Below are 24,845 nucleotides of genomic sequence, written 5' to 3' on the forward strand. Positions count from 1 at the left end.
AAACTTCGATAGTGCATATTATTAAAATTATTATACTAGTTCACATATGTATTTGTTCTGTGATGACCCTTTATTCAGACACCAAATCTGCTTCTATTATTGAAAATATGTGTTTATTTTCGGAAATGTCCATTACACTTGACACAAGGCTAACACTCTGGGTCTAGAAGAACCAACACGGGTTAAAAACAACAGCCAACATTGTATCTACATAAACCATTCAGTCTAACAACAAAGCAAAAACACATTATTTATTAGTGAAGACTTGTAATCTTCTTGTAATATATATATATATATATATATATATATATATATATATATATATATATATATATATATATAGCAATAGCCAACAATACATTGTATGGGTCAAAATTATCGTATGCCAAAAATCATTAGGATATTAAGTATGTTCCATGAAGATATTTTGTAAATTTCCTACTGTAAATATATAAAAAAGTATTATTAGTAGTAATATGCATTGCTATGGGCTTCATGATCTTATTAATGGAAAGCTTATTTATTCAGCTTTCAGATTAAGTATAAATCTCAATTAAAAAAAAAAAAAAAAGCCCGTTATGACAGGAATTTGTGGTCCAGGGTCACATATATCAAATAAGTAGAACATTTTAGACATGGGCCAGTGATATGTGTAATATTTAATCCATACAGTACTGTACATCTGTTAACAGGAGCAGCTTCTTGTTTTTTATTGTAATACAGTGGTTAAAATTACTAAACTATACAACTATGCATGTAATAACTTCCTATACACTCTCAGAAAAATAGGGATAATTGGGGTTAATACATGAGATTAATATATAGAACCCTAGGACCAAAAAGGTTCAATATAAAGCAGTCTTTAATGATGCATAATACTGTCATATTTAATAAGTTATGTTTTATAGTAATGAAGTATGTTTACAGGCTGTTTAATTCATCAAATGTAATTAGAATTTTTTTTTTTAAATGATGAATTATAATGAATTCCATAAAAAGGTTCTACAAAGTGCCTTTAACGTTCTATATAGAACCTTTTCTTCTAAGAGTGTAGTTTCTATAAAACATTTTTATTATTAAACAAGCAAACAAAAGGTTGCTGTCTGTCCCAGTGTTACACTATTGGCTTGAGTCTTTTTAAAGAGCTGTATCTTCAGAGCCAAACAGCTTGATCGCCGTCTCTTTGCCGTCACAGTTGGGGCCCGTCCCATCGAAATCTGGAGGAAGGATTTCAGTACCAAAGTCCTTGAAGTAGCCATCCAGCTCGTCTCCATGAACAAAAACCTAGATCAACAGGTTCAAAGTTTTCATTTAAACATTTTCATTCACTGAAAGTGCACAAGATTAGTCATGTGATCTCATGGCGTGATACATGTAGAATGTAAACCCTAACGCTCAAAATAATTCATTGGTTTGAGCAGAGCCAACTCAAATTAAACACATTTTTTCTTCTTTTGAGTTCTCAAAACTGACAATAAATAATCTGAATTGTGTCATTGCTTTGAGTTTTATGAACTTGTTTCTTTTCATTAAGATAAATTTAAAGGTCCCGTTCTTTGCGATTCCATCTTTCAAACTTTAGTTAGTGTGTAATGTTGCTGTTAGAGCATAAATAATACCTGTAAAATTAAAGAGTATGAAATTATAAATTTATAATTTCATATAACAAAATTTATAATTTAAAATTTAAATTTTATAATTTCAAATTTTATAATTTCAAATTTAAATGTTATAATTTTATAAATTTTATAATTTTATAATAAAATTTATAATTTCAAAATAAATTTATAATTTCATATAATAAAAAATTTAACTTTGAGCTTTGAATAAAATTATAAAGCTCAAAGTTCAATGCCAAGCGAGATATTTTATTTAACAGAAGTTCCCTTTCAAAGCCTACAGCGAACGGCCGGTTTGGACTACAGCAGGAAGTGCAGGGATGGAATGACGTCACTAGAACCGTTTGTTGACTAACCCTCGGCCCAGAAGAACATGCAAAATAGGGGACGTGGTCTTGTTGCTCTCCCACGTGGAGAAGATTGCATCTCCATCTCAGCGCATGCATCTCCCCGTTATGGTAAGAGGCGTGACATTTCCGGGCAAAGTGCACTAAGTTCTGGCCCAATCAGAACTCGTTACGTATTTCTGAAGGAGGGACTTCATAGAACAAGGAAATCATCAGGCCGTTTTTAGGACAGAGGAAACAGCGCTGTACAGATAAGTAAATTGTGTGAAAAATACCGTGTTTTTTTACACGTGAAAAATGAACTTATGTTATATTGCACACTGTAAACATAATCAAAGCTTCGAAAACACGCAAGGGACCTTTACATTTATCTGATATGGCTGGGGTTTCTATGTTCCAGCATGCTTTTTTTATGAAACTCAAAAGGTGTCAAAAAAACCTCTATATAACACTTAATTTAAGTTGAATTAAAGTTTTGTGTTTTACCGAAATTAAGTGTTATATAAAGGTTTTTTGTGCTCGATTAACATTAAGTAGAAGATTTAGTCGTTTTTTTTTAATGGTTTGTTATGCTAGTTTAGAAGAGTGTCACATTATTATTATTATTATTATTGAGTGGAGCATGAGAACAGGTATGTTAAATGTTTTATAATGCTGCCTTCATTCATTTCTATGCTAATGCTACCAAAGCATTGTGTAACCATTTAGCACGGTGGCATTTATTGAATTAGCAAGTTAAAGCTAGTCAAGTTTCCACTACTAAAAATGTGAGATTACATGATATTGTTAAGCAGTGTTGGGGAGTAAGTTACATGTAATTACATTACGTAATTTAATTAAAAAATAAATGTAACTATTCAGTAAAAGTTACTGAGATGCTTTTGATTGGCTCTTGTTTGAATTTGCAGTGCACCTTGTCTGCCAATTACATCACTCCACATCACCACTGAAATCTTTAGGCTACAACCCGTCTAAGAGTTGCCACCATGGTGAGTGATAACATTGTGTTTCAGTGCTGGAAAATAGAAAATATCAAATGTTATCAGTTAATTGAAAAGTTACACTATATTATGATTTAACTATAACTATATTATGTTTTATGGCTCTGTGAAAAACTTGATTCTGATTGGTCAATCGCTCATTCCAGCGGTACGTTATTTCCAGATAACACCCGCTCATACGGGTACTACGAGTTATCTTGACCGGTACTACTTCTATGCTTAACGCTGGCGCCATCTTGTGGATTAAACAGCCGTGGGTTACAATGGAAGACTTCAAGGCAGGTTTCCTTTATACCGTTTTTAATATAGATATTTTTCTTTCACAAACGCATCGATTCGAATCAGAAGGCTCTGATAACCCATCGGAGTCGTGTGGAGCATGTTATTTGACAGACAGCTGCATTTTTTATGGACTTCAAACACAACTACAACAACTGCTTGGATTAACGTTAGCCTGGACTTTTTAAATATAACTCCGATTGTATTTGTCTGAAAGAAGAATACCTACGATAACTTGAGGGTGAGTAAATCATAAGCTGGTTTCATTTTTGGGTGAACTTACCCTTTCAGCATTCATTTTCAACATTTAGCAAGGGCATATGGCAAATCTTCAGCAATAGATAAAGGCTTAAAGCAGGTTGGAACTGTTTTTCTTCGCGGAAGCTTTGCGTAAGAGCTAATAAAATATTTAATCTCAAGACAATATTTTGTGTCTAATAATTATTTATTTGAGACTAGTAGCCGTGTAATAAGCGGGAGAATGTACACCCAGCCGGTTGTTATCGCAGAATAAACCCCGACAGAGTGATGCAAGACCCCGACGCGAAGCGGAGGTTACGGCTGGGTGTACATTATCCCTTACTTAGCACTTTGAGATTCTTCAAAATGAAAAGTGCGTTATTAATAAATTGTATTATTATTATCGTTTTAAATAAGGTTACTTGTAATTTATAGCCTATTACATTTCCAAAGCTTAACCTTCCCAACACTGTTTTTCAGCTAAAGGTTCAGAGGAATTCAAATGTATGATTGCAAAATAAAAATCTGCAAGTTCTGCTTTAACTCTACATTTTTTTATAACTTTTCACAACTCTGATTTTTCAGTTTTGCCAACTTATTCAGGTTTACAATGTATATAAAGTGAAAATATTACTTCAATCACCTCCTTTTGAGTTCATTTGTCAGAATAGTGAACATCTTAGCACATCGTAAAGCTCTTTTGTGTGCACTATTCATGTTTTGTTTCATAATCCTCTCTTCACCATTCACTCCACTCACCCTCTCCAGCAGTTTGCTCTTCATAAAGGGCTTCACCACATTATAGGTGGTTGTGAAGTACCAGGGCTGGTGGGTCACGTGCACTGCCTTGAATCGGGCCGGGAAAGAGTCCTGTACCATACGGACAGCACAAGCTTTATGTGAGCCAGCACTTCATGATCTTTGTTATATGATATTGTTGTGGTTGAAAGGCAGTGTAAGCTCTTACCTGTAACATGTCCACCATCTTCTTCAGCTCAGTGTGTTTGATGCCAGAGGCGTGCTGCATCGTGAAGCCCTTGAAGTTCTCAATGAGGACAAAGCCGTTGATTTGGGTCTCTTCGTTTTCTAAAAGTTTCTCGAGGATTATGCAGTAGGCACGCAGAGTCTGTGAAAAGACGCATTCGTGTTTAAGACAGGGTTACTATTGTTAACTAGCCTAATTGTTAACAAAAACGAACTAAAAATTATTTGTTATTGAGCACCACACAGTGCAAACGTTCTTTCATTTTCAATGATTAATCTGTTTCATTTAAATTTACATCTGCATAAAGCTTGCAGATGAATTTCAGATTTCAGTGTCTTTTCCAGAAAGCAAGACTTTTTTATGCTTAGCCTAGATAAGCTTAGCGACTATAACAATCTGACAAGTGTGATCTTTAATTTTCCTAGCAAAATGTAATAATGAATGACCTCCAAATATTCCTTAGGGTTGTCTAATGACTTTTTGGCTTGACTTGACGGTGTTGGTTCTTCTAAAAACGTGAGACTTTTTATGCGTTTTGGCTATTCATTTACATTTTGGGGCCTAAAAACAAAAATTTGTGAAAACGTGTTCAGTCTATAGGCACATAGTGTTTCTTTACAATGTGACTTCGCCACTGACCTGATCATGATTAATACAACATTTTAGTCATTTTTGTGGATCTGTGTAATCTTTTTGACAATGGATTTTCTGCCCTTACGCAAAAAAAATGCAAAAGAAAAATTCACTGTGGTCTAAACATACCTTTAACTTATAAACAAATATTCAAGGTGATTTTAAAGGGTTAGTTCACCCAAAAATGAAAATTAAAGGGGTGGTTGCATGCAATTTCCCTTTTTTAACTTTAGATAGTGTGCAATGTTGCTGCTTGAGGATAAACAGTATCTGCAAAGTTACAGCGCTGAAAGTTCAATGCAAACAGAGATATTGTCTTTTAAAGTTATGGCAGTTTATTGCCTACAAAAACGACCGGTTTGGACTACAGCCAGCTTCTTCCCGGGTTGGTAACATTATACGCAGATGTGACTTCTGGCCGGTAATGGTAAGGGGCGTGGCGTTTCCAGACAACCTGTGCTTGGCACTTCAGCCAATAAAAATACATGAAACTACATTTGGCCATCTAACCAATCTAAGACCATTGCGTTTTTCGGAGGGATGGGCTTTACAGAAGCAAACAAGCCGTTCAAAGCAAAGTGAAGACAGCGGTGTGAAATAAAGGTAAAATATAAGAAAAATACAGCGTTTTAAAGAAAAGAAGTATTAAGACATGTTATATTGCACCCCATAAATACCAAGCCTAGAAAAAAACACAGAACTACCACAGGTGAAATTTGAGAGCTTTCTGATTACAGTTGTTCAACCTTAATTTTATGAAGCGACAAGAAAAACAACGACTTTATTCAACAATTTCTTCTCTTCGTGTCAGCCTCTGACACTGTTCATGTGAGCTCCACGACGCATGTGTGTGATGCCGACACAGGAGTCGGCCACTACGTTCTGCGGTGCAACCTGGAAGTGTTTACAGTGTGTACAACATCAGAGACTGACATAGAAGGGAAGAAATTGTTGAATTGTTTTTTTGTGTGCACAAAAAGTATTCTCGTCGCTTCATAACATTAAGGTTGAACCACTGTAGTCACATGGACTATTTTCACGATGTCTTTAATACCTTTCTGGGCCTTGGTAATAATTTTACAGTCTATAATGGGTCAGAGAGCTCTTGAATTTCATAAGAAATATCTTGATTGGTGTATTAAAGGTGAACGAAGGTCTTACAGGTTAATACAGGTTAATACAGGTCTTACAGGATTAATTAATGACAGAATATTCATTTTTGAATATTAAACTAGGCCACTTTTTGCCACTCATCTCACTACGAAAGCAGCCTTATTTACCTGGATTCACTCTTAATATGAAAATTGGACTTTGGCTTTTTATACAAGCCTATATTTCATTAAAAATCCAATGAGAATGGTCCTATGCAAACTCAGCTTTTATTCTAGTCATCATTATTTATTAAAACTGGACAGTGGATGGAAATTAGGCTATTCAAATAGCACACATACTTCATCAAAAGTGACCTCCTCTAGATCCCAGTTCTCAATGTTGAAAAGCAGCACCACTCGGCCATACTTGTCCCTGGTGGAGAGGATTCGTGGGTAACCGGCCTCAATGGTACTACGCACGGCCTCCGGGGTTAAATTCTCAAACAACTCTGGATAGTCTCGTCTAAAACGCACATAACCTGTCAAAGAGGGAGAACAACAAATACACTACACTGTAAAAAATGGCAAATTTTGAACTTTTGCAGTACAATCGACTTGGATGTTTAAGTCATTTCAACTTAGATTATGTTAAACTGACTCATAAAAAACGTTTAACATTTCTTAACTAATTTTGATGAGTTAAAACAATGTAAAAACATATGTTGTTGTAACTTGTTGAACATATAATTTTTACTTCTGATAAACCAGTGAAACATGCCAAATTGTGCTGGAAGACCCATTCCATCAAGCTTTCAAGCATCAAGCTCTCTTAATGTGTTTTGCAGCATTGCTCTTTTGCAGTATTCCATCCTCTTTCTCATGCATTGAAAGGTTCAGTCATGTGTGCAAGTGTTTCTGTGGGCTGTGTGTGTATTAGAAATGCCAGATTGTGTGAAATACGCAGAACATCAAAGCCCAGCCTGTCTGCCTGTTCTCAGCCTGATTGAGAAAGAGAACCTGCCCTATTTGTGCACAAAGGGTCTCTTTGAAAGTTTCGTTAAAGCCCCAATTAAAGCAGAGATTTTTCCGTCCCAGAGAAGAGCAGGTCTGAGGATGCATAGATAAAGACAAAAGCATGTTTAGATGGCTGCAATTACACTGTCTAGCAGGGAAACAATGAAGCTGTGTCATTTTGCAAATGTGTAAATGCAATGATGCCACGGTAATATAAAGCGTTTTACCTTTCATAAGCTCATGTGCTCTCATCACGTCAAACTTGCGTGCGCGTATGAACCTCAGCAGAAGGGAATCTGGTTTGTCCCTGAATTTTTCTTGCACAGCTTTGGCCAGATCGTCCCCATCACTTGCCTTTTCTTTAATCATGGCCCTCAGTTCCTTTATAGAAGACACTTTCCTCTCCTCTGTTTCATTTAGTTCGTCTTTAGCCTTTGAGATAGGAAGGTGAATTTACATTTATGTGCAACTAAAAGATAAATGTGTTTATAGCAGCATGTAGTGTAGAGATACCTTCTGTTTTGTGTGATCCGGCACTTTCATACAGGGCCCGTACACAGGGCCGTGGTCCTTAACGGTCAGATGTTCGAGCTTAGCACGCAATGCTTGCTCCTCCTCAGACACTATACGAAATGTTCCGGTCTAATGGGATGAAAATGAAAAGAAAGCATTATATTATGTGCCGGGCACAGACAAGAGGGTTTAAGAAAACTAATCCTGTGTCTACATGACCCTGCTGTGGAGACCCACAACTCTCAGTAAATCAGTGACTATTTAATAATCCCCATCACATGACCTACAAGAACACCTTGAGAAACAAGAGATTAGTTCATCCCACCCAGTGCATTTAACAGTGGAGGTTAATGCAGTCTGTTAAGTGCTTAATTATTATGGAAATGGAAATAATAATGTACTTACAGCAGCCATAATGCTGAGATCCTCCAGTGGCTGAACGGAAACTGTAAAATAAAAAAATAATTAACTTATTTCATTGTACATTTTTAGATTTAATAATAATATTGCTTTAAATGTAATATTTGAGAATGAAACTATAGAATGTAATATTCTGAGAAGTCTACAACTTTAGCATGTAGATTCTTTAACTTTTACTAAAGCAACATATTATTATGAAAAAAGGTCATGGGAAAGCTCAAGTTTTTCAATATTTGCTGCAAAAATCTTTACTTTATGTGTTAAGAATATTTTTATGACTCAGTTCCAATGTGAGCATCATTTAGTTACTTTTAAAAAAAAGTATATTAATTTAATGAATTAAGTTTAAGTCTATGCTAAGATTGATGTAAACATAAAAATAGAACATTCCAGGATTTACTGATGCCATTACATCTGAAGTAATTATTTAAATAGTTTACCCGCAAATGTAATTTAGTCATATTTCAAACTCCATTTTAATATTGGTTTGAAACCTTGTTTGAAAAAGCCTTGAAGTTTGCCTGATCAGAGATCGTTCACTTTTGTGAATTCCTCCTGTGAAAAACAATTGAAATGGCTTCTAATGGATTAAGCTATAGATCTGCATTCTGCCATTTGATAAATGAATGAAGCAATAAAAGCATTTTAAGTATTAGTCAGTGGATTCTGAATCCAGCTCAGCATCCTTTTAGCCTGTCAGCTCAGGGACAGAGCAAGCCGGCAACTTTAATAACACTCAAAGACTGTCTTACCTCAGCCGTGGGGGATTCAGAAGTGACTCGGAGAACAGCTCAGAGAGGAGAGGGGCGATGAGGGCTGCAGGCGGCACAGAGGGGTGAGGCGTTGCTTACTGTGAGATTAACCTGTCACACCCCATAACTCACAACAGATTCATCTAATCTACATCATAAACATCCGTAAGGGGAGGGGCCGAACGGGACCAACAACAAAATCATCTGGTGGACAAAAATTAGACCGAAGAGAGAGAATTATACTGCTCATAAAAAATTCTTAGGCTTAAGATGTAACCAGTTTAGATAGAAAGGACGTTAGCTATAACCATTAATAGACGTGGTACTTCCTTGAAAATAAATTCCAGCACTACAACAATCACAATGAAATGACTATGGAGGGAATTTTATTCCATAAATGACCCTTCACAGTAGAAAATGATTTACAAGGAACTCTGTTAAATGCTACTCTCACACCATACAAGCGTCAAAGCAGCCAGAGTAACTGTTATCTATTTACGGAAATGATCACACTGTAAAAAATAAAAACGGAAAATGTACTGGTAATTTTCTGCCAGTACATTATCCAGTAATTTTAGAGAAATTTCCATTGACCCTTAAAACCCAAACCAATGCAATGTGTAATTTAAAATACACCTTTAAATAACCAATACGGAAAAATCTTTTATATTTATACAGTACATTGTGCCCTATTTTTACATACTTTTTTACAGTGCAAACACACGGGCAAGTGACTCATGTACACAATTTCCCAGAAAAAAGGCCTGCCTATTAGGTCTAAAATATAGACAATTATAATAGGCTTCCATAGTGAATCAGGGTACAACAAAACATGTTTTGGAAGAAGGGTTGATGTATCATTTCAATTTTTTTTATTTTTGAACAAAAAGTTACCTTTATGAATGTTTCGATATTGAAAAATAATGAGTAAAAATGCTATGTGCTTGCTAGGATGTTCTGCATGCCTTCCAGAAATAAGATGAAGTCATTTGTTCTAGTGACCTATGGAATTACATAAGCCCTTCATACAGAAGCCTCTGTCCACTGAATGAAGATGCACAGGAGCAGCTAGAGCAGTGATGCGGTGCACAATGAGCACTGAACACATGTCACACTCCATTTATGATGTGTACCATTGGTATTGTTCAAAAAGAATATGTAAATTGATCACATTAGCAATAAAACAAATACTACATACTAATTAACAGTGTTGGGGTGACACATTACAAGTAATTTGAATTACCTAATCAGATTACTTTTTCAAATAAGTATTGCAAGTTATTTTCTTCTATTTATTGACTGACAGCTCTACTTTGCCAACGTAAATGCAGAAACTTTGTGTAAACATGAGGGTTATTTGAAAATAGAATTAGTATGTCCCAAATCGTAGTATGCTGAAAAGAGTATTCCAAAGATACCCGGATGGTCTACTATTTCCAGTCAGAATTCGAAGTACAGATCAATGCACACTCTTAACGGTTGATATTACCCACAACCCATTGCGAGTTCGATGAGGATTCGATTAGAACTACAAACAGTAGAATTTAGCATTGTTCCATCATTTAAAACATTCAAATGAACTATATAACACCTTAAAAGTTTTGCATTGGCAAGACACCCCCCCCCCCCAATATTCTTATTCTTTCTCTGAGTTTTTTCAAGTAGCTTATCCATCTTATTTTGCAACATGTTATAGTAAGCTGTTTTCTGTGAATGTGTGACTTCTATTTCAGTAGCCACTATATATATAGATATAGATATATGTAGATAACGTACTCGGTTACTTTCGTAACCTCGGTTCCCTGAGACAGAGGAAAAAGTATTACGTATGGGGAAAACTCCTTTTCTCGAGAATATAAAGCAAAACTTTATTAATAAAGGTATCCATGTAAAGCGTAGTGCCGCTGTACGGCCATAGCCCAGCGCGAGGAGCGCTCTGATTGGCCAGGCCACGGCAACAGCAGGAACCTATGGTGAGGCGGCTGAGAGGAACGAACCAATGGGGGGCATTCCAGAAAGCCCGCCGTAAAAGGTGCTTATATTTGCATACAGGAGGCTATATAAGACCCTGATTCGACATAGGTGTCAGGTTTTAAGATCGACTGAAGCGATACCTGAGAAGCATAAACACGGCACGGAACGTAATACTCGTTCCTCTCTCTCTCAGGGAACCGAGGTTACGAAAGTAACCAAGTACGTTCCCTTTCGAGAGAGGTTCCTCGTATTACGTATGGGGAACACAATGTAAAGCGCCGTGTGTGCTGACTGACCCAGTATACCCAAAGCACATGTCAATAAACCCCTGAGAGACCGACAGAGGCGGCTTATAAGGGGAATGAAGAACCGGAAGAGTCGGTTCGTTTGAACAGCTAATCGGACATAGTCGGATCTTATGATGAATGAATGGCTTAAGGACTAATGTGTACAGGCCAAAACGTAAGGCAATCTGTTTGCCAGGGTCAAGATAGAGCCTAGATGGAGAGAAGCCCTGCTTGTAGAGCTGGAACCTCCAATTTGTAGAATCTGATAAAAGTGGATGGAGAGGCCCAGCCTGCCGCCGCACAGATATCTTCCAAAGAAATGCCACACGACCAAGCCCAAGATGAGGCCATGCCTCTGGTGGAGTGGGCTTTAACGCCTATAGGGCAAGTCAGGTTTTTAGACTCATATGCCAGCGAGGTCGCGTCCAATATCCAGTGTGAGAGTCTTTGCTTCGTGACAGCACAACCTTTAGTGCGGCCGCCGAAGCAGACAAAGAGCTGGTCCGACTGCCTGAAGGGGGAGGAGCGCTCCAGATACAGTCTCAAAGCTCTGTCTGAGCAGAGTAGGTTCGCGTCCTGTTCACCCTGAAACGCGGGTAATGGAAGCAGAGTAATAACCTGTGCTCTAAAAGGGGTAGAAAGCACTTTGGGTATAAAACCATGTCTCTGTTTGAGAACAACTTTTGAGTTGTTGGGCCCAAACTCGAGACAGGACGGGCTCACTGAGAGTGCGTGTAGGTCACTCACACGTTTAACCGAGGCCAGAGCCAGCAGAAACGCGGTTTTAAATGATAAAAGCTTTATGGTCGTGGTCTGGAGTGGCTCGAAGGGGGGACCCTTCATAGCGTCTAAAACCACCGTGAGGTCCCAAATAGGGACCGAGGGAGGACGAGGGGGGTTCAATCTCCTAGCCCCTTTAAGAAAACTTACAATGAGCTCACTTTTCCCTAGTGAATGTCCCGTGATCTGAGCGTGGTTAGCTGCTATGGCGGCTACATAAACTTTGAGCGTGAAGGGGGAACGACCCGCGTCCAGTAGCTCTTGGAGAAAAGCGAGCACTTCTGCTGTTTTGCATGAGCGTGCGTCGATATTTCGGACGACACACCAGTTAGAAAACACCGACCACTTCAGAGTATAGAGCCGCCTGGTCGTGGGGGCTCTAGCTTCCGCAATAGTGTTCATAACTCTGTCAGAGAGGTTTCCCGATACCAGTTGATGGGCCATATGTGGAGGGCCCATAGTTCGGGACTGGGATGCCAGATCTTCCCCTTCGTCTGCGTGAGGAGGTCTTTCCTCAGGGGAATGGGGCTGTGTCTGACAGCTGGATCAGATCGGAGAACCACGTTCAGTTCCTCCAGAGCGGGGCTATCAAAAGCACCGTGAATGCTGTCTCCCTGATTTTCTTGATGGTTTGCGGCAGCATCACAATCGGGGGGAAAGCATATAGCGGGAGACTGGGCCAGACATGGGCCAGGGCGTCCCTGCGTTTGGAGAAAAATATTGGGCAGTGAGTGTTGTCTTCTGAGGCGAAGAGATCCACCTTCGCTCTGCCGAAGGTGTTCCAAATTAAGAGAACCGTTTGCGGGTGAAGAGACCATTCCCCTGGGGGAATGGGTCCCCTGGATAACATATCCGGACCCAGATTCAGAATACCTGGCACATGAGCCGCCCTCAGGGAGCTCAGGTTGTGCTCTGCCCATAAAAGGAGATGCTTCGCCATGCGGTGAAGAGAATGTGATCTCAGGCCGCCCTGGCGATTTATATACGCTACCACCGACATGTTGTCTGTACGAACCAAGATGTGGTGGTTCTTTATGTGTGGAAGGAAAGCTCTCAGCGATAAGGCGACCGCTTTCATCTCTAGACAGTTTATGTGCAGCCGTTTCTCTGTTTCTGTCCACAGGCCAGAGATCGGCTTGCCCTCGTGTAGGGCTCCCCACCCTCGAGTGGAGGCATCTGTCGAGACCACTTTCAACTTCGTAACCGTGCCCATAAGCACGACCCTCCGATACCACTCTGTCCCCGTCCAAGGAGCCAAAGTTTTGACACCGCTGTGGTTCACTTTGACGGGAAGACGGACCCATGTCCATGCGTAAGGAGGGACACGGGCATGTAGCCAACGCTGGAGGGGAAGCATGTGTAACAGTCCCAGCCTGAGCACTGACGATGCCGAGGCCATAAGGCCGAGCATCCTCTGAAAATGTTTCAGGGGAACACGAGTCCCGGCTTTGAATGAAGCCGCCATGTTCTGGATGGATAGCACGCGCTGTGTCGTTAGCCGCGCATTCATGAGTCTTGAGTCTAAAATTATGCCCAGAAAATATATCTTTTGAGTGGGGGACAGCGAGCTCTTGGCAACATTGATCCTGAGACCCAAACAGTCTAAGTGGTTGAGGAGCCAGGATCTGTGTGTTAGTATTTGTGCTCGAGACTGGGCTATCACTAGCCAGTTGTTGAGGTAGTTGAGCACCCGCATCCCTTTCAGCCTGAGCGGGGCTAATGCCGCGTCCATACATTTCGGAAACGTGCGGGGCGCCAGGGATAACCCGAAGGGCAGGACCGTGTACTGATAAGCCTGCCCCTCAAAGGCGAATCTCAAGAATGGCCTGTGGTGGGGTCTACCTGAACGTGAAAGTACGCATCTTTCAGATCCATCGTGAAAAACCAGTCCCCGGGGCGAATGTGTGCGAGGATCTGTTTCACCGTCAGCATTTTGAAAGAGCGAGACATTAGAGCTTTGTTCAAATGCCTTAGATCTAGGATGGGCCTGAGCCCTCCGTCCTTCTTCGGAAAGAGAAAGTATCGGCTGTAGAAGCCCGACTTACTTCGGGATAGGGGAACGGGCTCCACCGCACCCTTCTCTAACAGTTTCGAAAATCTCGGTGCGAAGCACGTGACTGACGCTGATTTTCACCGAGGTCTCGACCACGGCGCGAAAGTGCGGGGGCCTGCGAGCGAACTGTAGCGAGTAGCCCCTTTTCACTATGTTCACAACCCAATTTGATACACCGGGCATGGCTTGCCAGGCCTGAGCCCGAAGCGATAGTGGCTGGAGCCGGCGCAGATAAGGGTCGCCTACTAGAGGGAACTCGGTAGCGCTGCCATTTTGTGCTTGTGACATAGAGGGGGTAATGCTTATGTGTGGCGGTGTGCACTGTGGAGTGGGCGCTGGGACATTTATAGCATGGGTGGGAGGGGTATATGAGTGCAGGAATGCAGACTGATAAGTGGGCACATTTACTACAGAGAAAAAGCTCTTTTTGAGATTTATTTGGGTCCCCGTGATAACGGCGTTTGTGTGCAGGCAAGTGCGTTTGACAACGGGCTCGTTGGCTGCCAAATTGAGGTCGGCAGTCGTCTGGGTGCAGGGAACTGGGAGACCGGGAGGGAGAGATGGGGGTCCGGCCGAGGCGAGACCTGACCATCTCCTCTTTCTCGGTGCATGATTTTTCCTTTTTCATGGTGCATGATCTGGCATCCCAGTCCCGAACTATGGGCCCTCCACATATGGCCCATCAACTGGTATCGGGAAACCTCTCTGACAGAGTTATGAACACTATTGCGGAAGCTAGAGCCCCCACGACCAGGCGGCTCTATACTCTGAAGTGGTCGGTGTTTTCTAACTGGTGTGCCGTCCGAAATATCGACGCACGCTCATGCGAAACAGCAGAAGTGCTCGCTTTTCTCGACTGTAGAGAGCGCTGAGGGCGGATCTCGCGCGAGCAGAGCAGATCTAGGGCGACTTCCAAGATTTAGTAAGCTCGTCGTGTTCCTCAGGGAAGAAAGGCACGGCTTCTGAGGAGAAGAGAGGCAGCGGCTTTCTAGGTACTACTCGTCCAGTCTGCTGCGCGTTGGCTCTTCAGGCTGGGACCACTCGAGTCCAAGGTCTTCCACGGCCTTAGAGAGCAGGCGGATAAGCTCTGTGTCAGCATTGGTTTTGGAGCTTGTGGCGGTCTGCGTTGAAGCGGGGGGCTCCGAGACAGAAACTGACCACTCGCTACCCGAAGCGGCTGTGGAGAGGCTGTCCTCGTCTTTCTCTGGCGACAGGCCACCGAAGGAAACCGAACAGGCTGGTGCATGAGAGGGGCGCTGTTCCTCCTGAGTGAAGGGGACCGGCGAAGGCGAGGCACGCAGGGAATCATCCGGCTTGCAGTCGCCCGACCGGTCTGGCAGCCTCTGGTTGCGGCGTTTCTTACGGCGTGGCCCAGCGGCAGGAGGGGGGACCTGGTCGAAGGTGGCTAGGCGAGCCTGAAGGGTCTGCAGCGCCATCACATCACACTCGGGGCAGCCGCCCCTGGAAAGCGCGAGCTGCGCGTGGTCCCGTTCGAGGCATGTCACACAGAGGATGTGACGGTTGCCGGCGAGGAGAGGGGCTCTGCACGAGCCGCAGGAAATGCGAGGCATTTGCAACAACGCCTCACGCTCTTTTAGAAGGAAGAGAGAATAAAAGGATACTGGCGCCGGATGGCGTAGCTGGAACGGCAGAGAAGGCGGAGAGGGAATCCGTCATCCTCAGCTGCAGGTTCCGCTGGTGCTTATTCAACGGCGGTGCTTCTTCCGGAGGAAAGCGAAGGTGTCGCTGAAGGAGATAAAATCTGACACCTATGGCGAATCAGGGTCTTATATAGCCTCCTGTATGCAAATATAAGCACCTTTTACGGCAGGCTTTCGGGAACGCCCCCCATTGGTTCGTTCCTCTCAGCCGCCTCACCATAGGTTCCTGCAGTTGCCGCGGCCCGGCCAATCAGAGCGCTCCTCGCGCTGGGCTATGGCCGTACAGCGGCACTACGCTTTACATGGATACCTTTATTAATAAAGTTTTGCTTCATATTCTCGAGAAAAGGAGTTTTTCCCCATACGTAAAACGAGGAACCTCTCTCGAAAGGGAACTAGAAGAATGACAAAGTGCAGTAAAAGATAAAACAATTTATGTGCCAGTGTGTTAATGATTAATTTGAATAAATTAAAATTATATGATAACAAAAATACCACTATGCAATATCAAGCACAAACAATTTTGTACAGATAAAATAACTGGAAACGAATATAACGTATATAACATTATATATTGTCGGCATGAAATTGAAGTTGCGATAGCCTTTTCTTCCATTTTGTGACTTATATGAAATGGCTTCTCGAACAAGAAAAAGTTTAAGGTGGGTCTTTATTTTGTCTATAGGGAAATTATTGGATGTTGTGGTTTGCTAGCGGTTGTCCCGCTCACACCAGTAAACACGTCATAAGCTACAAGAGGGAGGGGAAGCTATTTGGGTTAAAGATTATGATTTCTTCAAAATAATGATGTGCACGGATACCGTAAATAATTTATAATAATTACTGCAATATTGCATAATAAATATGAATCGTCAATTTTGATTTCATGGTGAATTTAAAAACATTGTGGATAGCAAAACGAGAGTGTTTGAGGTTAGGCTACCAGAAGTAGTCAACAGATGCAGCTAGTGCTTAAAATGTCATTTCAAGGAGCAAGATGGAAGTCAAATCCTCAGAGACCATCCCATCTACCCCAAGAATGTAGACTTAGCTCTGGTGATCTGGATTATAGCCTTGAATCTCCTCTTTGATTTAGTCCCAGGCTAGACTAGATCAACAGGTACAAGGTGCAAATTCAATAAAATTATTTTTTTATAACAAAATAACAGTTAATTCTTGATTCCGTTAAAACTATGGCCGCCCAAACCAAGCACACAGACGGATTGTAATCAGAAAGGCACTAATCCTGTGACCATTGACCGAGTTTCACAATAACATTATTAAACACATTTTGTAGTGCATTGGGTTTTACACTTTATAATCCTCAATGTGGTTACCTCTGTATTATGCAGCGAGCACTTTTTGTAATTAAAGTTTTGGTCTTGCAAACAAAAATATATTATGAATAAAAATAAGCCGTAATAAAAAATGAAACGACTTAGCTACCATTTACGAAATTGCGCTCCTGCTTGCCCTTGTTCCATTCATAATTACAGTCCTACTAACGATTCAGTGTGAATGGGGTTTTCTTCATGGCGGCGGGGTGAATTTAGGACAAGCGACAGCTCTGCACAGATGCCATCCATTCAGGCATGTGAGCAAAAAGCCGATAATGAGCAGTTGAGGAACAGTTCTCGTATGTGTCCGTCACAAAACCCTGCTGCTCTGCTGCACAGGCACAAATGAACGACCTTCCAGGCAGCCCGTGTCATTGTCTACAGAAAATCTCCTCAGTACATAGCAATTCACTCATTAGTGCTGGACTTTGTTACTGACCATTTTATTTTGTAATTCTTTTCAAAGATACAGTGGCCCCAACAAGTATTGGACATTTATAAGCCATACCTTATGCAAAGGCATTTATTTTAAGACTCCTTAAACACTTTTTGGGCCCACTACACTGGTTTTATACTATAGCAGCCGAATAGCAGCAAAAAGGTCAACTTTATAATTAAAAAGTCAATCACGTCATTGTTTTACGCATATTTTCTTTCATTCTCATTTAGTAAACTTTGTTGTAAAACATTTTTTGTAACATTCTAATGCCAAATTTACACTGCAAAGGTGGCGCATCGCAGATGTGTTTCTGAAGTGGAAATTAGGTATCTTTACGCAGAGTTTAATGCTGCTGAGAGTTGGCATAAATGCATTTACACAATTTGAACTCCATATTGTTATATTAGAGGCTGAAGTGGGTTAGAGCAGGCATAGTTTAGACTGGCTTTTTATGTTGCATTGTGAATTTTGAGCAGGCAGAGCAGCCTTAAATGGGTCTTATAATGCCCCCTTTTACAATATGCATAATAAGTCTCTATTAAATGATAATATATAAATAATAAGTCCCTTTAAATGCAAATGAGCTGCTGCCTCCCACCCCCTTCAGTGCTTCAAGAGCTCCTGTTAGCAGCTCTGATTACCTGACAATGACTGCGTTTACAAATTTCATAAACAGATCCATGCTCAAAAAGTTAATAAATGGATTATAACTACAGCATTTATATAATTTAGTACAATAAAATCCCCTAAAAATACTAAAATATAGTACAATCATTTCATTGAGAACAGAACAGTACCAGTGGGTTAAATTTAAAACACGATACACAATAAAGACCAACAAAATTCTCCCATAGAGCAATACTGTCACTTATTTTGAATATGGCACGGCTGTGTTTGGAATTTAATACTATACTGCACAGTTTACACTATTTAAAAGATAGTATGTGAAACAGTATGAATTATGCAGCCATATACATTCCATATTATGCTAAACATTTGAGATAATGAGTGGCGTCCAGTAATCATCTGGAATATTAAATATTGCATTTTTAATTTCAGTAAAAAATACTTTTAAGAAATTGTGTTCAATAAAAACACAAAAGAGCTGTATATATTATGGGTTCATTCATCACACTGGAAAAGGGAGGTCGAGCACACTGCATGGTGGGATATCTCATGCAGGATGTTCTCGATATATTCTGTACAATTTGCCAAAAGTTGCAACTAATTGCATGACAGTTTGCATACTGAAATATTATATACTGCAAAAATATATACATACTGCATAGTGTTATTCAACTTTTAAACAAGTCAATACTTTACTGACATTGTGTGTATTAGTCTAACATCTAGAGGCTGAATCTGGTATTGCAAGATAGTCATGTTTGAACCATATTTCAGATCCTAGTATGCTTTTCTGCTACTACAAATAAAGCATGTTGAATCACAGAACTAATTTTTTCCAATTCCCTGCATCAGTTTTCCTTTGTTTTTCAATGTGAAACATTAAAATGCATGTCGTTTGTTATTTCTCTTTCTAATAAGGCAAAATAGGTTTAATAGTCTGCATAATCATACATTTATTATGATTATGGAATATATATATTTTTGTAATTTAATGAACACGCCACATTTTTACTCATTTTACTGTGGTATCTCATAAAATGTTTTATATGATCACGGGTGCAAATTGTTCAAACATTTGGCTGCTCAGCAAATTTAAAATGTGGAAATGTGGCACATAAAGGGTGAAAAACCAGTATGTACATGGTACACAACACACACACACACATATATATACACACACAGAAAAATGACAGTTAATGTTCATAATGTTATTAGTATTTCAGTATACATATTTGTTCAGACAACTGGTGCTTTTATGGATAGTGTTATGCAAGTCAAAGGAAAACACTAAAGTGGCATGAAAATTTCACTGATGAAATCTGACCAGTAGAAAAAGGCAAAACAGGTTCAAGTAAAAATATTTGTAAATGTCCCAATTTGCATGCGAGATACTATGTTCTTCGATGCTGAAATCTGGTCATCAAAATACATTTTCCCCACTATAAAATTCATTTAAAACACTTTTTAAAAATTCATTGTGAAATGATCTGGTAAAAGTTTGTAAAAAAAAAAAAAAAAAAAAATTCTAACTCTCAGTTCCTCTATAAAACAAGCAGGGAATCTTTCCTTTTCCTGAAATAATGTGCAGTTTGGGAAGTCTTCTCTGACTGAGTGTGATTACCTCGAGGCTCCAGGTTTCTGGCCAGAGGGCAAAACAAATGAAAAGTGTCTTTCAGCCTATAAAACACAGACCAGCCATTACTGAGAAGCCACAGAGGAGGAAGAAAACTTTGAGCAGTGGCCGCTCAGGGGAGTTCAGTTCATGGGGAAGGATCTCTAAGAAGGTGATATAGACAAACGTCCCAGCTGCCAGCCCCTCCAACACCGCCTGTATTAAAGCACCGTCCTCCAGCTGAGCCTCGATCACTAGAATGCCGATGCCAATGCCAAGAGGAGACATCACAGCGAAGACGGTCACGTAGAGCGCCACCCACATGGGCTTGACCGCGCTCTGAACCAGCTTCACCGACAGACTGAAGACAATGATGCTCTTGTGAACCAGGATAGCAATGCAGATCTCCAACACCTGAGCAGAAAGAGGAGTGGAGAAAGTGAAACTTGTCTCTTTTACATTCATCACTTTCCTTTTTGGCTGATGTCACCAAGCGCTCTTATTTTTCATTATTTATACAGATCAATTCCGGATATTCTGTTTCATATTAAGAAATTTAAATATCTTGGGAATTCTGCTTTGTCAGCAGACTTAGTAAAGTATAATTTCTATGCACTTTACAATTACTAAAAGCAAAAATTCAAAAGACTAAATATTTCCAAACAATTTTATACTTTTTCTCACCCTCATCATGGCTTTCTTAAAGGGATAGTTTACCCAATAATGAAAATTCTGTCATCACTGAACACAAAGGAAGATGTTTGGAAGAATGTTTGTAACCAAGCAGATCTCGGCAGCCATTGACTACCATAGTATTTCCCCCCCCTACTATGGTTGTCAATGGGGCCCAAGATCTGCTTTGGTTACAAACATTCTTCCAAACATCTTCCTTTGTGTTGAGCTGCACATAGAAATTTATACAGGTTTGGAACAACTTGAGCATGAGTAAATGACAGAATTTTCATTTTTGGGTGAACTAATCCTTTGACATTTATAAAAAGACTACAGTGCTTTAGCACCCTTAGGACATGCCAGAAAAAAAAAAAAAAGCATGATTTTAAATCACGATGCTAAACCGAACTATAAACCTTTGGACCTCAAATTTTATCAGTTTTCTAACAAGGTCAGCACAGTGACTTAACACGGAGTTGTCAAACAAAGCTCAATAAAATCACCTTAGTGTCCGTGGTCTGCAAGCCAATGGCCAAACCCTCAAACACAGAGTGGAGAGACAGAGACAGGAAGAGCATGAAGGCACGGAAGGATGAGTGCGCATGAAAATCCACATGGATGTGGTGACCGCTCCCCTCCAGATCGTTCAGAGAGTTCGATCCGTGGGCATGTCCGTGACCCGCCGGAGCTAAAAGAGGAGCGGTCTCCTCATTTCTGTGGTCCTCTGTGCAGCTTAGAACCATTTTTTCTAAGATTAAGACTGTGAAGAAGCCACACGCCATGATGAACTCTGCACACGGGAAGCCCCCCTAGAAGATGAGGAGAATTGGTATCAGAAACATGGAAATTACAGGAACATATTTACTTTAACATTCAGTGAGCTCACATCAAGGCCTTGTTTTTTTAGCACTTCATCAATGTCGGAGAGGTAGTCTGGGATGATGTCTAATAAACATGCGGACAGGAAGACCCCTCCTGCAAAGCAGCTTACAAAACTCAGCACAGCTCTGTGGATTGCTAGAAACAAAGAAAAACACAAATCAAAGTCACCTTACATTGATTAATGGTGACGCTGATTGACATGAATGGTGTAATCCTTCTCTAATCACTCCTTTTAGCTTATCAGCCAAAGTAAAACAAGTTTCGCCAAAAGGGATTTTAATCAGGAGCCTAGAAATAATTAAAAACACATCATTACTAATCATTTTATTTACTCACAACCTAATGTTTTAGGCATAACTGTTGCCATTTGATTAAGTGGGGCTCTGCAACTTTAAAAACAAACTAACCAAAGCGTTGATGGCATTTTACTCAACTATAATTCTGACAACTCATAACCATGTATATATATATATATATATATATATATATATATATATATATATATATATATATATATATATATATATATATATATATATATATATAATAACCCATTTGGGTTACTATAGATCACTGTCAAAATTCATGTTTAGTAGCAGTTTTGCTTGTTTAAGCATGTTCGACTTCAAACACCAGTTTCACTTCCACATTGAGTGAACTGAAATGCACGTTTTAAAAAAAACTCATCATCAGCTGACTCTGATGTGTTTGCTTTAAAGCAGAGCAAATTCATAAAGACTGAGCAAATTCCACAAAAATACATAAGCAATACATACATAAACACACACTTGTACATATGTGAACAGATGCACAATATTCATAATGCATTCACATAAATATTGTGCCGCGATAAGACGACAAATGAAAGAAAACATCATGTGTGGGATAGTGAAAAATCGATGACAGCACCAAAGCACTTAAATTATTATTTACCTGTTCCACTAGTGACATGAAACCATTTCATCCGCGCTGGGATGAAACCAAAAAATAGAGTTAAGAACAGCAGCCCAACCAGAGCTCCAACTTTCACCTGTAGCAGGTAATCCATCTCGACAAAATGATCATATAAATCTTAAACTAAATGTAAACAAACAGTAAAGAGAGGACAGGCGCCTCTGCCAAACTCTGATTAATATAATATAGATAAATATTTTAACGTATAGCGCTGTCTTTGAATAATGAACCCCATGATTTTGATGTTCATGATAGTTCAGCGGTTCATTCTGATCAAGTTAACATCTGACGATTTGCCAATGCATGTTTGTCAGTTGTTCGTCCCGCCCCTTGTTTTTATGACCTCTACTTCCGGGTTGATTTAATCACTCGACGTCAAACTTAACGTCTAATGCTACTGAAATATCCACATCTCCAAGTTAAGTTTAATATTTATTATCAATAATTATCATTAATTTACATGTTTAGAATATAATACATGACGATATTTAAAAAGTGAATTTAGTTTTTTTGTGCCACCGAGCGCCCCCTGTGGAAATATTTGTAACTTCAGCATGAGAGTATTTAGTAAGGTCAGTGATTTGCCTGCACGCCACGGCATAGAGCTGAGGTTCCCGGTATGACTAAACCGCACATGACTGCCTTGTGACTGAAAAAAAAGTCATATCAGCATTGATGTACAATGTTGGTTGCTGTGTGTTCTCTGTTCCATTAACATTTATTTTACAGAGGAAAATAGAGAAGATGCGGAACTTTACTGATTGCGTTTTGTTTGTCAAAGCCAGTTCTCTTTCGTCTCCTACCCAATTGACTGATGGATGTAATATTTATTATTATTTTAAATAGCCTACAATAATCCCAAATCCGAGCAGCGTTTCATAGCATTGAGACTTTTCACTAACGTTAGTCAAGTCAAGTTGGCAGATTATTCATCTGAAATCAATTCAGTGTTGATTCAGTTCCGTTTGATTCAGTAAAAATCATTATTAAGTTAGTTAATTTAATTTATAAAGCAGTTCTGGAAAAAATGTCACCGTCCAGCTCAGTTCAGTTCTAATTCAACAGCAGGCAACAGTCAGTCATATTAAATGTCCCTAAGCATTCCATGAGGTGCAGTGGCAAGGAACCCAAACTCCAGGTGACAGAAGAATAGAGAAAAAAAACCTTGGGAGAAACCAAGCTTAGATTCATGATATCATGCTGGTAAGGAGCTGAAGCTGACCTGGTCTTTGCGGAGGACCTGTCTGGTTCTTGTGGTCTTGGCTGCATGTGGATCAGTGATGATATCGTGTTGAAGAGGCCTTCGCAGAGGATTGTCTAGTTGACACGTCTCTCTCTGCTGACATAGGGCTGCGTTGTGGTCTAGGTGCAGGCGGCCACCATCTGAGCTGGATACGGACTGGATCTGTCTGATTACGGTATATAACTCTGGCTTAGGATAAGGATGAGACGGACAGAATAATATCAGCATAGATGCCATTCTTCTTATGATGTAACAAGTACATCGGGTGTTAAGTGTTCCTGGTTCCGGTTAATTATCTAATTTATGCAGCCTAACAGAATCATGATGAAATAATAAGAGTTCAGTATGGACATCACATACTGTGAGTCTCAAACACCATTGCTTCCTACTTCTTATGTTAATCTCGTGCATTAAAAACACCACAGAAAAATAAGTGATTTTCAACATAATGCCACCGGTGACGCAATTGCTGGGGATCATTAATATGTACGCCCCCAACATTTGCATGTGCCCAAACATGTTCATTGTCAGGCGGAACTGACCCAGCCGAATCATCGGGACTGCAGACAAGGCACTCAGCAAAAACGGCAGCTCTCATGGACACAAGTGATTCAGGCTGTGCATGGCACGTGAGGACTTTTCATACTCTTCCCACAGATAAAACATGTCAACAGTCATGGTTGATGTTCGGATACCACAACCTTCAAAATCGTTCGTTTGCTCGGCCCATTTCAATCAAGCTTTGCTCAGCGTCTTAAACTGAAGAAAGTGGCAATTACAACTTAATTCCTGCAAGCAGTAAGTAGTGATTTATCCACTTATTGACTGTTCAAACAATTTCTGATTAAATTGAAAGTTTCTTAGAGAGACAGCATTGTAACGCAAGATGCTAGTTAACCTATTGCAGTAACAATAGGAAACTCCAAGTACCATACAAAACATTACAAATTATAATGGTAGCTATGTATGTTACTTACAGTTCGATCCTTCTAGCAAACGTAACGTTTTCCACCATATAATTAACCCAATCAGAGCTTTTCTGTGAAAAGCCCGTATAGCCTATATCCAGTGTTTTACCTAAACGTACAATCTGGCAACCATATGCAAAGGGGCTCTCTCTAACACCTTTAGCCCATATTATTTCAGCTTATTTATTTTTTAAATAATCATATTTAACAGTAGAATTCCCAGTGAAAAAACACATGACCTATGATGCTGTACAGAAAATTACACCAATCAGTGAGTTGAAAAAAGCAAAATGTGCCAAAATAGCTATTTAGCTCCGCCATTTAGTTTAATGACATTTAGTTACAGGATGATTTGCATATGATTTGTTTTTCTCATATTATGTGTTATGTAGCCATGCAGTGTTATGTTGTAATGCTTATTTGAAACAACCCAACAGAACATTGGATACTTTGGTGGATTTA

The 24,845-nt window shown here is 39.9% G+C and overlaps 2 protein-coding genes across 3 annotated transcripts; both read right to left on the reverse strand.

The window, feature by feature from the left end:
* Positions 1-374: 374 nt before the first annotated feature.
* Positions 375-17,336, reverse strand: rlbp1a (retinaldehyde binding protein 1a). 2 transcript variants are annotated; one of them, XM_067451952.1, is made up of 8 exons: positions 17,096-17,336; positions 8,128-8,168; positions 7,723-7,851; positions 7,437-7,641; positions 6,556-6,734; positions 4,454-4,612; positions 4,246-4,356; positions 375-1,284 (listed from the first exon to the last, which is right to left on the reverse strand). In XM_067451952.1, exons 2-8 carry the CDS (start codon positions 8,134-8,136, stop codon positions 1,138-1,140), a joined length of 939 nt encoding a protein of 312 aa, XP_067308053.1. In that variant the 5' UTR covers positions 8,137-8,168; positions 17,096-17,336; the 3' UTR covers positions 375-1,137. The 2 variants fall into 2 exon arrangements, with proteins under 2 accessions (XP_067308053.1, XP_067308052.1); XM_067451951.1 differs by lacking the exon at positions 17,096-17,336 and adding an exon at positions 8,895-9,047.
* Positions 17,337-18,186: 850 nt separating this feature from the next.
* On the reverse strand, positions 18,187-22,505 carry slc39a1 (solute carrier family 39 member 1). Its single transcript, XM_067451953.1, has 4 exons — positions 22,152-22,505; positions 21,223-21,353; positions 20,840-21,145; positions 18,187-20,078 (listed from the first exon to the last, which is right to left on the reverse strand). Exons 1-4 carry the CDS (start codon positions 22,264-22,266, stop codon positions 19,725-19,727), a joined length of 906 nt encoding a protein of 301 aa, XP_067308054.1. The 5' UTR covers positions 22,267-22,505; the 3' UTR covers positions 18,187-19,724.
* Positions 22,506-24,845: the final 2,340 nt, after the last annotated feature.

Source organism: Pseudorasbora parva, chromosome 1 (genome assembly GCF_024679245.1).
Source record: "Pseudorasbora parva isolate DD20220531a chromosome 1, ASM2467924v1, whole genome shotgun sequence".
NCBI classification, from domain to species: domain Eukaryota; kingdom Metazoa; phylum Chordata; class Actinopteri; order Cypriniformes; family Gobionidae; genus Pseudorasbora; species Pseudorasbora parva.